The 12,572-nt window shown below is 39.4% G+C and overlaps 2 protein-coding genes across 5 annotated transcripts; both read left to right on the top strand.

Annotated features, from left to right (window-relative positions):
* The first annotated feature begins 182 nt into the window (after positions 1-182).
* On the top strand, positions 183-8,081 carry slc35e4 (solute carrier family 35 member E4). Of its 4 annotated transcripts, XM_055040446.1 has the most exons (4): positions 224-256; positions 526-668; positions 1,938-2,548; positions 5,640-8,081. In XM_055040446.1, exons 3-4 carry the CDS (start codon positions 1,957-1,959, stop codon positions 6,137-6,139), a joined length of 1,092 nt encoding a protein of 363 aa, XP_054896421.1. In that variant the 5' UTR covers positions 224-256; positions 526-668; positions 1,938-1,956; the 3' UTR covers positions 6,140-8,081. The 4 variants fall into 4 exon arrangements, with proteins under 4 accessions (XP_054896423.1, XP_054896421.1, XP_054896420.1 ...); XM_055040448.1 differs by lacking the exon at positions 526-668 and having other exon boundaries at positions 183-256; XM_055040445.1 differs by lacking the exon at positions 224-256 and having other exon boundaries at positions 264-668.
* Positions 8,082-8,855: 774 nt separating this feature from the next.
* On the top strand, positions 8,856-12,340 carry smtna (smoothelin a). Its single transcript, XM_055040443.1, has 8 exons — positions 8,856-9,291; positions 9,857-9,963; positions 10,133-10,208; positions 10,994-11,122; positions 11,188-11,239; positions 11,361-11,475; positions 11,600-11,751; positions 11,844-12,340. The coding sequence occupies exons 2-8, from the start codon at positions 9,880-9,882 to the stop codon at positions 11,989-11,991; spliced, it is 756 nt and encodes a 251-aa protein (XP_054896418.1). The 5' UTR covers positions 8,856-9,291; positions 9,857-9,879; the 3' UTR covers positions 11,992-12,340.
* Positions 12,341-12,572: the final 232 nt, after the last annotated feature.

Below are 12,572 nucleotides of genomic sequence, written 5' to 3'. Positions count from 1 at the left end.
TTTTTTTGGATACTTTTCTCTTTCATTTGAGTAAAAATATTTTTGAAGTAGTGCTGCTCTTACTGGAGTATAATATACCCACTTTTGGGTTTCCAGCGCTTTACATCATTTTATTTTTTTTTTTTATTAAAGTGGCATTGTCCTTTAAACAGACCATCCAATAAAACTGAAATGTGGCCCCCTGCTGGCTGTTGCCTGACAGTGCTGTTTCCCACTGGCGGAGCTCTGGAGATGCTGACGGTGCTCCAGGAACGAGGTAAAAGCAGAGACCATTTTTATTGGGGCAAAATGTGTTGATAGAATGCTTTTATATTCACGCGAGACCAGCGGCCGCTAACATCGCGGGAAGTGAAGCAGCAGAAACTAAATGTTTTGAAGCGAACAACCTGCTGTTAGCTAACACAGGAACACGCCACTAGCTTAACATTAGCGCAAAACGTTTGTACCTGTCAAGTTACATAATGCTGCTCAATTCTGCGAAGTAGCATGTTAGCATCGCTGCTTTGTTGTTTTATGACCAAGTAGGACATTTTTACTGCAACGGTTGTGACTGGAAACCGTCGCCGCATAGAGGCGTGAATGAAAGCAGAAGTTTAGCTGCGCTGACTGGAGTCACAAGCGAGCTGCTGTTCATCATCTGTCTGAGGGAAACGGAACCAGGCGCTGAGGTAAGCTGCCTTTTAAAGGCAATAGGCAGCTAAAAATATAACTCCTCACTATTTTCAAGCTTATTGTTGTAAGCAAAGTTGCGATTTTCGGAACAGTCCCGTCATTAAATATGTAAATTGTTGTGTATGTTTACAGCACTACTGTCTTTATCATGCTCTGTTCGTGCCTGTGGCTTCATAACAGCATGACGAGACAATAACCAGTCCGCCCAGTCTCCCTCCTGGAGACGGTAGATTTATGGCAGGCCGATGTCGCATATAATCCAGCTCAAGTTAGCTTCCGAGTTGGGAAAATGGCAGTTCCACTTAATTTGTCAATAGCTATAGTCTTTAACTACGACACTTGCACTTTTCAAACCTGGACTAGATTAAACCTTAAGCCCAAGTTTGTGAAACCTTAATTAGATTTTGGTTTTGTTTGAAGAGACTTTGTGTTGTAGTGTCTGAGTGTGTTTCAGATGGAAAAGGAAGCACGAACACAATCTGTTATTTAACTTTGAGTAATTATGAGCAACAATTCATGCTCAAAAGTCCAGAATTAGATCAGTTCTGCAGCAAAGAATGGGTGAAAATCGTCACTTGATGATCACCAATTTTTGTGCTAAATCAGTTTTTAGGTTTAGAGAGCAATAACTTTTTCCCTTAGGGTGAGTTTATGGTTCAGTTTTTCCTTTTGTAAATGAAATCATTTGAGGGCTTTATTTTATATTTATTCATATTGTGTAAAATAAAAATGCTAATAAATTTTCACATCTCCATCTTTTCAGAAAAGTAGTTCTTGAAGGCACCTAAATAGAATACACTTTTTTTTTAAATTTTCTGAAAGTTTCAATTTAAATTTGGAGAATTGAGTTTGGAATATCTACTGTGAAGATCTTGACTGCCTCACTCTATAAATGACAAACCGTCTTGCCGTGGTACAGACGGTTTTCCAGCCCTCCCTAAACAGTTCAGTCCCCTCCTCCTTTCCCTTGTGTGGTTTCCCACTGAAGCATATGTCATCTTACAAACTCAGGGTGAGTTACACAACCCGGCTGTCATCCAAAACAGGGACACGTGTTTTTAGGCGTTGCTTGAAAACACATCTCTCACAGACAACACAGACTGGTTAACAACGCAGCTGTTGCGGAAACAGCTGCGTTTCAGAGGAAATATTTTTATATATGTTTTTATTTTTAGAATCTCCAGCTTGACAGCTTTTTTATTTTATTTTTTATTTATTTATTTTGGAGATGAGAAGAACGAACTCAACATGTGCTTGCCTTACAGAGAGGACCATGCTACGAACATGACCAGCAACGATGGCTTCTCAAAACGCGAGGCGACTCTGCAAGCCAGAAGCCGGAGGAGGCCGCTTGCAGAGATGCTCCATCTGCTCTCAGCCGTCATCGTTTGGCTGGTGACCGGCACCACTATCTCAAGCCTCAACAAATGGATTTTCGCAGTTTACAACTTCAGGTACCCTCTGCTGCTGTCTGCGCTGCACATGCTGACAGCCATCGTGGTGGACTACGGGCTGATCAAGCTGCGGGTGATCCGACATAGAGGGGCCGCCGAGCAGGACTTGACTCCGAACGCTAAGTGTAAAGTGTTCCTGTTGAGTCTGACTTTCTGTGCCAGCATCGCCTTTGGAAACATCGGTCTGAACTATGTACAGCTGTCGTTTGCACAAATGATCTACACTACAACGCCGCTCTTTACTCTGGCCATCTCTTCTCTGATCCTGGGTAAGCAGCACCACATCATCAAATACACGGCCATGATGCCCATCTGCCTGGGAGCGTCCTTCAGCATCATGGGAGAAGTCCAGTTCGATCAGACCGGATGCTTCTTTGTGCTTGCAGCAACCATGTTGAGGGGTGTCAAGTCCATTCAGCAGAGTGAGTACAGTCTTTTTTGTTTGTTTTTTTACCCCATAAAACAATTAAAAGTACTTATTTTATTAAATAAGTGACCCAAGCAAGATGCTTTCTGTACTTTATGCACATACCGGTGACTTCAGGGAACATTTTTCCTCTGGACACCACATCAGTTTGTGGTTGTGGAACAAGTTGATGATTCATTCCACAGTCTAGACACACCCTCACATTAAGGTGGAATGGTACAGCAGGAAGCTTCCTGGTTGCCTAGGGAACATAATATAAACATTACTGCACGTCTGCGAGTGAGTCGAGTCTGCTGACAGCCTAACCTTATGTTTCTAATGTTTGATGATCCAAAACTAGTCAGAAAAAACAATCTAGACTGTCGCATTGTGCAAGATGTGTAATGTGACAGTCTAGATTGTGTTTTTTGATCTTTGTTCAAGAAATTATTTTGAACAAAAGTGCTGTGTTGCCACAGAAGATTCAAGATTTTATCAAGTGATTAAAAACATTGTGACAAAAACTGAACTTTTTGTGCGAAGTTCACTGATGTCATGAGGACCAACTCTTGTTCTGATAATTACCTCATGTTTTGAACTCTTGCTGAATCATTTGTTGCTTCGGCTAATTTAAAGCTGAGGGTTTCTGTTTTGTGTTGCACCACAGATGAGTGTTTGTTTGCAGTAGATTAATGGGCTGTAATGTCATTACGCTCGGCAACGTGAGCCTTGTCTGAGAAGACGTGAATTTAAAAACATGCAAGGAGGTTCAATGTTTTGCTGCAAACCGAGTCGGATCTTCAGGTTTCCAGGATGAATGAACTGCTAAATCAGAGTTTTGCAGGGCCTCAAAATCTTACAATGAATAATCTCATTTTCAGTTATAACAAGTTTCAAAAGTATCCATCAAATGTACTTTATACATTACATTTTTCTGCTTGTTTAAGTGTATTGATGGCATTTGTGCCTACAATGTGAGCATCATAATTCAGATATCCGTTTCTACAAAAGTACTAGATAAAGCCCTTGTTGTAGCTGGCTTATTGTTGGCTTGTTTAAGTTGTAACAAATGAAACAAAATGTTTCTGCACAAATACAAAAGGGCAGCACTGTTTCTAACCAGTTAGGACTACCAAAAATAATTTTATTTCTGAAATTCCCATATTAACATAAAAAGATAGTCATTATTACTCTCTTGAAGTTTACATGCATTTGATAGAACTGTCTTTTTAGCTCTGAGTTAAATCAAATGTTTTATCCTTTTATCAACTTTATTTTAGGACTTTTAACCCATTTCTCCTGACACAGGAGCCAAGTAGCCAAGTCTGGTTTCCAAGCTGCCTCTAGATCTCAATTTCTCAGCTCAGTGCTTTTTTATATCCATAAACTGCACTGTAACTTATTTTGTAGTTCATAGGGTCATTCCTCATTTGAAAGATCCAATTGTTAACATCTTGACTAATATCTCAGAATGTATTTTGTTACAGAGTGCAAACTGTAATCTGGTTTCATCTGACGGCTTTTTTTCTTTCCGAACAGCTTTTCAGCCTATGTTAGTTCAGAAAGACACACTAATCAACTTTTAAATTTGAAGAAAGTCATTAAATATGATCTCTGACTTTTCAAGCTCTTAGCAAACAGATAGTTTTGCTCATGCTAATTTATGTAAAACAGAAAATAGGGAGCCTCATTTCAATGATTAAATGGTTTAATCTGAAAAAAAATGCTAGCAGAGTTAACATTTTAGTTGTTTAGGGAATATAAATCATAATAAAATTGTAATAGTAATATATTTTTAGTTTTAAATGTAAGGTACTAAAACATGTAGGATCATATTTTGATCCTGTCGTGGAAAGGGTTATCATAACCCTGAAAGCTTCAGTGACACACGTCACAAGACTGCGGAAATATTCTTGTTGTCTTTATTAAGTTGAGTTATGTCAGTGCAGGAAGGAACATTAAGTACTAATGTTGTTTCTGGACCAGATGATATAAACACAGTCCAGCAAATCAGATGTTCGGCGATGTCGTCTCAGGTTTCAAGTAGCTATTTTCATCCTCCGGCCGGCCGTAACACTTTCCTCTCGGTATATTCCGTTGCTCTGTCCCACTTCAGATCGAGTTTTTGTTTCAACGTCAAATTAACTTCTGATGACTCTTCAGCAGTTGGTGAGCTGCAGGCAAGCTTTCAGTGAGATCACTCTGGTTGTAACATGTCAGAAATCTGCAATGTCAGCTTTATTTTGCCAGCGACACGCCTGTAAAGAGAAAAAGAATAAAGCACAGTTGGGAGAAAAATGTGTAGAAAAAAAATCTTTCTACAAAGAAACAGAAACAAACTATTTACAAAAAAACTAAAAGTGCCTTTGTTGTTTTTTTCCTCCAAGAGAGGACTACAGAGGAACATTTGTCCATGATGACTCAGAGACATGAAACATGGCTTTCAAAGAGGAGCTTTGCATAATGTCCAGCAATATTCCTGCTCTCAACATGACTGTTACAGTTCTTCATGGCTTGACTATCAAAACAAAGTAAACAGTTATGAAAGTCACCTAAACCAAAACATTCCCATAATAGTTGGGACAGGACAGCTATTCCTGTGTCAAACTCTACCCAGTTTGACACAGGAAGTAAAAGTTTTTATTGATGAACTAAAAGATCCTTACAATCTTTAACAAGAAACAAGTGTTTTCTATCAAAAACTCTAGTATCTCTTAGTAATCTGTTTAAACGCAGTTAGTAAAGTACAGTTTATGTACAGCAGGATCATGAGACTCGACCTTCAGATGACATAAGCAAAAACTAGCCCTGATCATTTTTATGAACAATCTGTTCTGAAAAAAGTGTGAGAATAGCTTTTACACATCTGTGTGCTAAATGAAGTTATTGACCATTTTAGGAATGGTCAAAAACTTCAACAAACTCTCAAAAACCTTGTTGATAGCATTTCCAAAAGAGTTAAAGAGTGAAAGGTCTTATAGTTGCAAAGATGGGTGAATATCATATAAAACCCTTTAGATTAAGAAGGGGATGTAACCCAAGTTCATATACATGTTGTGTGGAGTCAGACAGACAGATATTTTTAATTTTTTTTCTCTTTTTTTAAGGCATTTTACTTCAGGAGGAGAAGATCAACTCTGTCTTCCTGCTCTACTTGATGTCCATTCCCAGCTTCTGCATCTTGGCTGTGGCTGCTCTGGCTTTGGAAAACTGGGCCATGCTGGAGTCGCCGCTGCATTACGACCGCCACCTGTGGGTCTTCATCCTGCTCAGCTGCCTGGGCTCGGTCATGTACAACCTGGCCAGCTGCTGCGTCATCACGCTCACCTCTGCTGTCACCCTGCATATCCTGGGCAACCTGAACGTAGTCGGCAACCTGCTGCTGTCTCAGCTGCTGTTCGGCAGCGAGCTGTCCGCTCTGAGCTGCGCCGGCGCCGTGCTGACGCTGTCCGGCATGCTCATCTATCAGAACTCCGAGTTCATCGTTAGCTACATGGACGCACGCAAGGCTAAGCTCGAAGTGACCGATTTCAAATCAGAGTCTGGTGGGGATTCGGTTAAGGAGGAGGGGTTTGAGAAAACAAAGTATCCACAAAAAGTGGACTGATCTGAAAGTATAAAGAAAATGAAGAAAAAATTATCACTGGATACACTGTAATTTGTGTCATATAAATGGCAGAACATTTCCTTCCTTCCCTGTGCCAACACATTCATATTCTTCACGCAGAGTCTGCACAGGAAAAAAAACCCACCATGACCCTTCATGGAAGAGGTTCACATTAATTCCTCATCTAGCCTATAGAGCCACATGCGTGCATGAGCACACCGGGCAGTTTGGTACCGCTGAAGTTACCGACTCTGTCTCACACTACTCCACTGTGAAAAGCTTCGTCAGCTCCAGAGGGCTGTAATCAGTGTTCTCGGGGACGGTTGGTCAGGTTTGCATGACTCTGGAAGCACTTTGGCCCTGAATCTGATTAAACTCAAGTTTGTACTAAGAAGCTATATTTATGGTACTGTTGCCTTGTTCCATTTTGGACAGGGGTTGAGGTTTTATGGCAGCTTTTTTGTTGTTGCGTAAAGGAGGAGCCGGGTGTTGTTGAGCTGAAATTTCCTGTGCAATGAGTCGCCTCTTTTCCACTGAAGCACATACTCACTAAGAGGCCGAAGCTGCGTGTTTTGTTCTCCACTATGAACCTTTCTGTAGCCCTACTTTGTGTTCTCAAGAAGTCTCTGTTGGATTAGTCCAATTATGAGCAGCACGTCGTCTTCCTCGCAGCGTACTTTGATAATTAGTGTCACAAGCTCTCTAAGGAGAGTCGCTCAACTTTAGCTCGTCTTCCTCCTGTGGAAAAGGTCAAGAAAAAGAAGAATGATGTTTTATTTTTAGCTTTATTCTTTTCACTGATGCTTTTTTTTGGGAGTTCGAAATAAAAATATAGATTTTTTTTTTTTTTTTATGAGGGTCTCGGCAAACATTGGCTGAAAATGCTGTTTGCTTTCTTCAAGTGTCATACAGTTAATACTAGTAAGCATTTGTCTCTTTCTAAGCTCTCCATTATGTGAAAGCATCCAGACTGCATGCGATCCTCTCTGAATTCAGCATGTTTGGTATGCCAAATATTTACTTTGTTGTTTTACAAGCTGGGTCAGTGGCTCCTTGTTCAGACTTTAAGATCCTACAAAGCAACTCCACAATATATTTACATATATATATATATATATAAAAAGAAAATTCCATCAGTTTCATTATGTTTTGCCTAAGAAAAAATGACATATTTTTATTGCCAAGATGCCATTTATAAATACATTTAATACAAGAATCATTAAGATAAAAAATGTAGGACCGCTGTTACTTTATAACCCTAATTCAGTTTAAAAACTGTCTTATTTATTTTAGATATGCAGTGCATGTAATGATTCTGTACATGTAACACATTTCCACTGGTTTCCCTGGATGTCTCAGCTGTTTAATAAGACACTGGAACTCAATATTCAATCAAGATTAAAAAAAAAAAATCAACATAATGTTGCATTAAAAACTAATAAATTTACATATCAAGGTCAACATATGTTTTTATTAATATTATGTTAAATGGATAACAGTTTGGGGGCTTGTGTTACACTGACAGGTTGCAGTGTTTCTGCCTTCAAAGCCTATAGTTCATTTTGTACATATTTGTTTTTGAGTGCAAAGCTTGTTGGATGTACATATTTATTTTATTATATTTATGTATTTTGTAGCCCTTAATGGCTGGTTTAAACTCAATTGCTTAAAGAATGAACCATCTTTGTCTCATGCCTTATTTGGACATCCTGCAGATGAGGAAAAAAATAAACAAATCATGTGGACTGGAATAACTTATAATAACTTATAAGTTGTTTATAAGTTATATATGTTATTGCAATAACATAATATATAATAATAATAAAGGAACTTAAGTCCATCACTAATGTGGTGTGAATGAATTTTCCTGCTTTGATTTAGGTGAACTTTCTGAAGTATTTTCACTCTTTGGCTTCAAAAAATAATAAATTGTGAAAATGGCTGTTTCCTTATGTTGCTTCATAAATTGATGGGTAAGTTGGATATGAAGTAAATAAGTTACCATTTAGTTCAAGTTGATGCCACAAAGCAAAAAAAAGTTAGTTGTCCTTTACTGAAATTCACTGCAGAATTAAAATATATAAAATTGGGGGGTTCAAGAAAGTCTGGAAGCATAACTAGAGCTACAATAAAACGGCTTGGATCATAGTGTACTCATGTTAAGAGTGGCCTAGTCAAAGTCTGTAGCTCTCGCTAAATACAACAATCTGTGATGAGCATAAAAGCTTCCCGACTGAGCTTGTGAAAGTTGTAGTTATCGTTGTGAAACTATAAATACAGTCATGTATTTCTACTAACTACTTTACACTGACTCGTGTAGAGATAAATGCAAATGCACACCACACTTGTAAGATTTAATACGTCATGTTCTAATCTCCATTCATGTTATCTGGATACTAAAGCCTGAGGTTCTGCCGCTGCCTCACCCTGTGTGATGGTTTCCAGGAAAGCAAAGTCAGGCTGTCTGAAAACAAAAGATATTCTAGCAGTTCTACGAGGTCAACACAAGATGGCGCAGTTTATCTGTTTCAGGCCTACTAACCTGACGCCTGAATGTCCCTTAACTTTTAAACCACTAAACAATCTCTGCTGATGTTTTTATATTTTACCGACGTTTCCCGGCAGATGTTCGTGTTTGAATGCCAAATATGTGCTCTGTCCGTCCGCCTAAAGATTCCTCCACTTCTGTAAACAAAGTTCCTGTTCAGCCTTTTGCCTGAATAAGGCAGTGCTCCTCACTTTTTGCCCCTGTTAACCCTTCACATCCCACACTGCTGCTGCACTCTGAAGCTAAATTGTAATAAAAAAAAAAAAGATTCATGCAAAAACATTAAAACACTGATCCGAAGACATTCCTGATGTCTTTGGAATCACATCATCCTGGATCCTGTGACAAGAGAAGCAAAGATTCAGAGTGGAGGTGACAAAGATGGATGAGCTCAGAGAGTTTCCTCCTCCTTCTCCTTCATCCTATTTTGGGAGGTTCACATAAGCAATCTGAACTCTCTCTTCCCTCAACAAGCATCTTTATGAAGCACTGAGATGTAAGTTGTGATCTTCTGCACGAAGTTCAACAGAGAAGAAAGAAGCGAGACGGGAGTGTTGCATCCAAACGCTGTCGTCAAAGGAGCTGGTTTGCATCCTGATAACAGGTGAGTTAACCACAATAGCTATTCAAATATTACATTTCTTTATATGCTACCATGTTGTTTTCCTCATTTTATGACATCAAGCTAAAAATATTGAGTCAGACTCTCGACAAATTGTTTAGGTCTGCTATGAGATTGTTTTAGAAACCAGCTTCTTCCATAGCATTACTATATTTGTACATGCTGAAGGGTCTTGTTTAGTGCAGTTGCTCTGCTGCAATAAGCAGCGCTTCAGTTGGACTAATAATTTGTCACACAGCTGCTCATTTTTAAGCTGCTGTACATATTTCAGCTAGAAATGAATCTGTGCTTCCTGCTTTGTTTACACTTCTTCCCAATATATAAAAAAAAAAAAAAAAAAAAAAAAAAAAAATATATATATATATATATATATATATATATATATATATATATATATATATAATTGAATTTGGGGAAGTTAGGATATTTTGGATTTCTCCTCTTTTACATGGCAGAAAGATGCTTTCAGTTTTGTTTTGTTTTGGTTCTTGCCACTAAGATATCCTTCAGAAATGTGTTTGTTTGCATATTTGTTTTGTTATTTCAGCCAATCAGGTTTGCTAATAAGACATGGAGTCAAAAAATGAAGGGTCAACGCCATTGACCAGTGAGGAATTGGTCTCTATTGAGGATGAAGATGTTCTCAACAAAATGGTGAGTCCATTAAAAAAAAAAATAATTACATTCATGCAAATACCGAGTCTCTGGCATTTTTGGGAGACTTTTATTATATCTTTTTATCCTTTAACAAACGACAACACTTAATTTTTCTTTGGATAAACTGGGATAACAGAGTTATTTAGTGACTGTTTTCCGCTTGCAGCTGGACAGTGCAGCAGATTTTGAAGAGAGGCGGATGATTCGAGCTGCTTTGAGGGATCTGCTCAAGAAAAAGAGAGGTAAAAATCATACAAGCACAAATTAAAATCCACAAGGTTTATTGTTTATTTGTATCATAGTCACTTGAGTCAGTACTTTGTAGAAACATGTTTGGCTGCAGGTCTTTCAGAGTGTCCCTCCCAGCATTATAAACCTAGATACATTTTTAAGCTCAGGTTTAGGTCCAATCTTCACCTACTTGGTGCATGAAGGCAATTTGATGAGACTTCAGTGACATTTGAAACACTTTGAAACCTGATTTATTCAGCTTGTGGCCTTCAGTGAATGATGAAGGATAAAAGCCACAAGCTTTAGCTTGATCTCTTAATAGAGTTGATCTCTTAATAGAGTTGCTTTACAGTTTTTCTCGTCTTGCCACAGATTCTCCTCTTAATTTAACTCTGGACTTTGACTGGGCCCTTCCAGCATGTAAACATGCATTTATCTAAACTATCTCATTGTAAGTCTTGCTGTATGCTAAGAGTCATCGTACAGCTGGAAAAAACAGTTCCAACCCAGTTTAAAAGGAGATTTATTTTCACTTTCTATCAACTTTGTCCTTCTCTTTGGGGAAAGAATGATGAATATTTGTCCTGTTGGTCGAATTTCTCTCTAGATCCGAGGATCTTTGCAGCTCCTCTAGAGTTACAAAGGACTTCAGTTGCTTCTCTGATTTATTTTTCTCTCCCTGACTTGTCTGCTTTGCTCATTATGTTGCTGTTGTCATCTAATGTTTTCTAACATTAGATGATTTCATTTTGCGGCATGCACACCAGACTTTTCTGAGTTCAACTTTTCCGATCAGAAAAAAGGGAGCAGGAGCGCGGGGTGAGGCACCAAGACCTGAAACAGCAGGGCTTGAATAAAAGAGGGACAACAGGAGGAGCTGTCAGCGTCGGAAGAGCATCTATGAACCAGCAGCCGTCGGTGAACAGTAAGTCTGATGTCACTGTTTTCTGCTTTACATCATTGCTGAAAATGAATCTGTTGTGGTTTCAGAGTCAGCCTGTCAGCCGTCATCCTCCACTCCAATCAGCAAGTCCACAGGCAGGTGAGAGACATGAGGAATCAGATTGTTTTTGTAACATAATTGTCAAAATATGGCATTTCTGCTTCCTCTTCTTTGAAAGTGAGATAATTAATGGCTGTTTTCTGTCTCCTCTCCTCTGCAGGGCCGGTCCTGCTGCTGTCTCAGCCCAGAAATGTTCCTTTGCTGAACCACCCAACGCTAAAAATGTCAAACAAATGCTTCTGGACTGGTGCAGGGCCAAAACAGAGCCATATGAGGTAAACCTCCATCCAGCCAGCTTTTGCGCTGATTTACTGCCCATATGCACAGTTCTGTCCCTGAAACCCATTTGGCCACGGCTCTTGAAAACCGGTTCCTCTCTCTTGCGTGTGGCTAAAACAGGGGGTAGACATCCAGAACTTCTCATCCAGTTGGAAAGACGGCATCGCCTTCTGCGCCTTGGTGCACCGATTCTACCCAGACGCGTTCGAATACTCCACCCTGAACCCCTACAAGCCCAGAGACAACTTCCAGCTGGCTTTCAGCACTGCAGAGTGAGCTCTCATCTCTTAAAGTGAAACAGGAATAAATGTAGTCTCCAGAGAGCGGATTGTCTGAGTTATCTGTGTTGACATCCTGTCCTCAGGAGGCTGGCAGGCTGCCCCCCTCTCCTGGATGCTGAGGACTTGGTGCGGATGAAGGAGCCCGACTGGAAGTGTGTGTACACGTACATCCAGGAGTTTTACCGCTGCCTGGTGGAGAAGGGCCTCGTCAAAACCAAGAAGCGCCCTTAAGTCTCCGAAAGCCCATGAGTCACTGTGATCTTTCCAGATAAACGCCCGGAGAGAGCCTGAGGTCAAAAGGATGACTTTCTGATCGTGTCCAGATAAATATTTACCATTCGATCCATTTCACTGTGAACGAACGGTGACAAATGGTTGGTATTAGTTTGCAGGGAATTGCTGCTGTCTGTGTGATTTAAGGGAACAGCTGGTGCTTAGGGTCAGTTCATTCCTCTGAAATTACACATCTGCATTAATCCCACTGTGAGTCTGAGCATGACCTTCATGATAATGATGATGATGATGCTGTCCAGGACTCGCTGCAGTCTGTGCGTCAGATAAATAAATACTTATTTCATTATGCAACTTGTTTTTTTTCTTCGTTTTTTTCCTGCAAAAGCAATTAAGAAAATTTATATTTTTTCCATAAACTTTGGTTTGAGATGTGTAAACTGCATTGTTCAGATGCTGAGAAATAAAAAGTGTAATTCATACAGCTCAAACTTATTTTTTTTATTATATATACTGACTGTATATACAGAAGAATATAAGTTGTGCTTCCTGTAGAACTGTCTTGGAAATTTAGATTTTTT

This window comes from Poeciliopsis prolifica, unplaced genomic scaffold (genome assembly GCF_027474105.1).
Source record: "Poeciliopsis prolifica strain line A6 unplaced genomic scaffold, Auburn_PproV2 SCAFFOLD015, whole genome shotgun sequence".
Classification (NCBI taxonomy): Eukaryota; Metazoa; Chordata; class Actinopteri; order Cyprinodontiformes; family Poeciliidae; genus Poeciliopsis; species Poeciliopsis prolifica.
The sequence above is the reverse complement of the archived record's forward strand: the minus strand, read 5'-3'. Positions and strand labels throughout refer to the sequence as shown.

What these genes read in the sequence shown, in the direction of transcription:
- slc35e4 (XM_055040444.1), top strand. Translation starts at nt 1,921, where the DNA reads ATGTGCTTGCCTTACAGAGAGGACCATGCTACGAACATGACCAGCAAC. An exon ending in TGTCAAGTCCATTCAGCAGA is followed by an intron (nt 2,549 to 5,639) that starts GTGAGTACAGTC and finishes TCTTTTTTTAAG; the next exon opens with GCATTTTACTTCAGGAGGAG.
- smtna (XM_055040443.1), top strand. Translation starts at nt 9,880, where the DNA reads ATGGAGTCAAAAAATGAAGGGTCAACGCCATTGACCAGTGAGGAATTG. An exon ending in AAGATGTTCTCAACAAAATG is followed by an intron (nt 9,964 to 10,132) that starts GTGAGTCCATTA and finishes TTCCGCTTGCAG; the next exon opens with CTGGACAGTGCAGCAGATTT. An exon ending in TCTGCTCAAGAAAAAGAGAG is followed by an intron (nt 10,209 to 10,993) that starts GTAAAAATCATA and finishes TTTTCCGATCAG; the next exon opens with AAAAAAGGGAGCAGGAGCGC.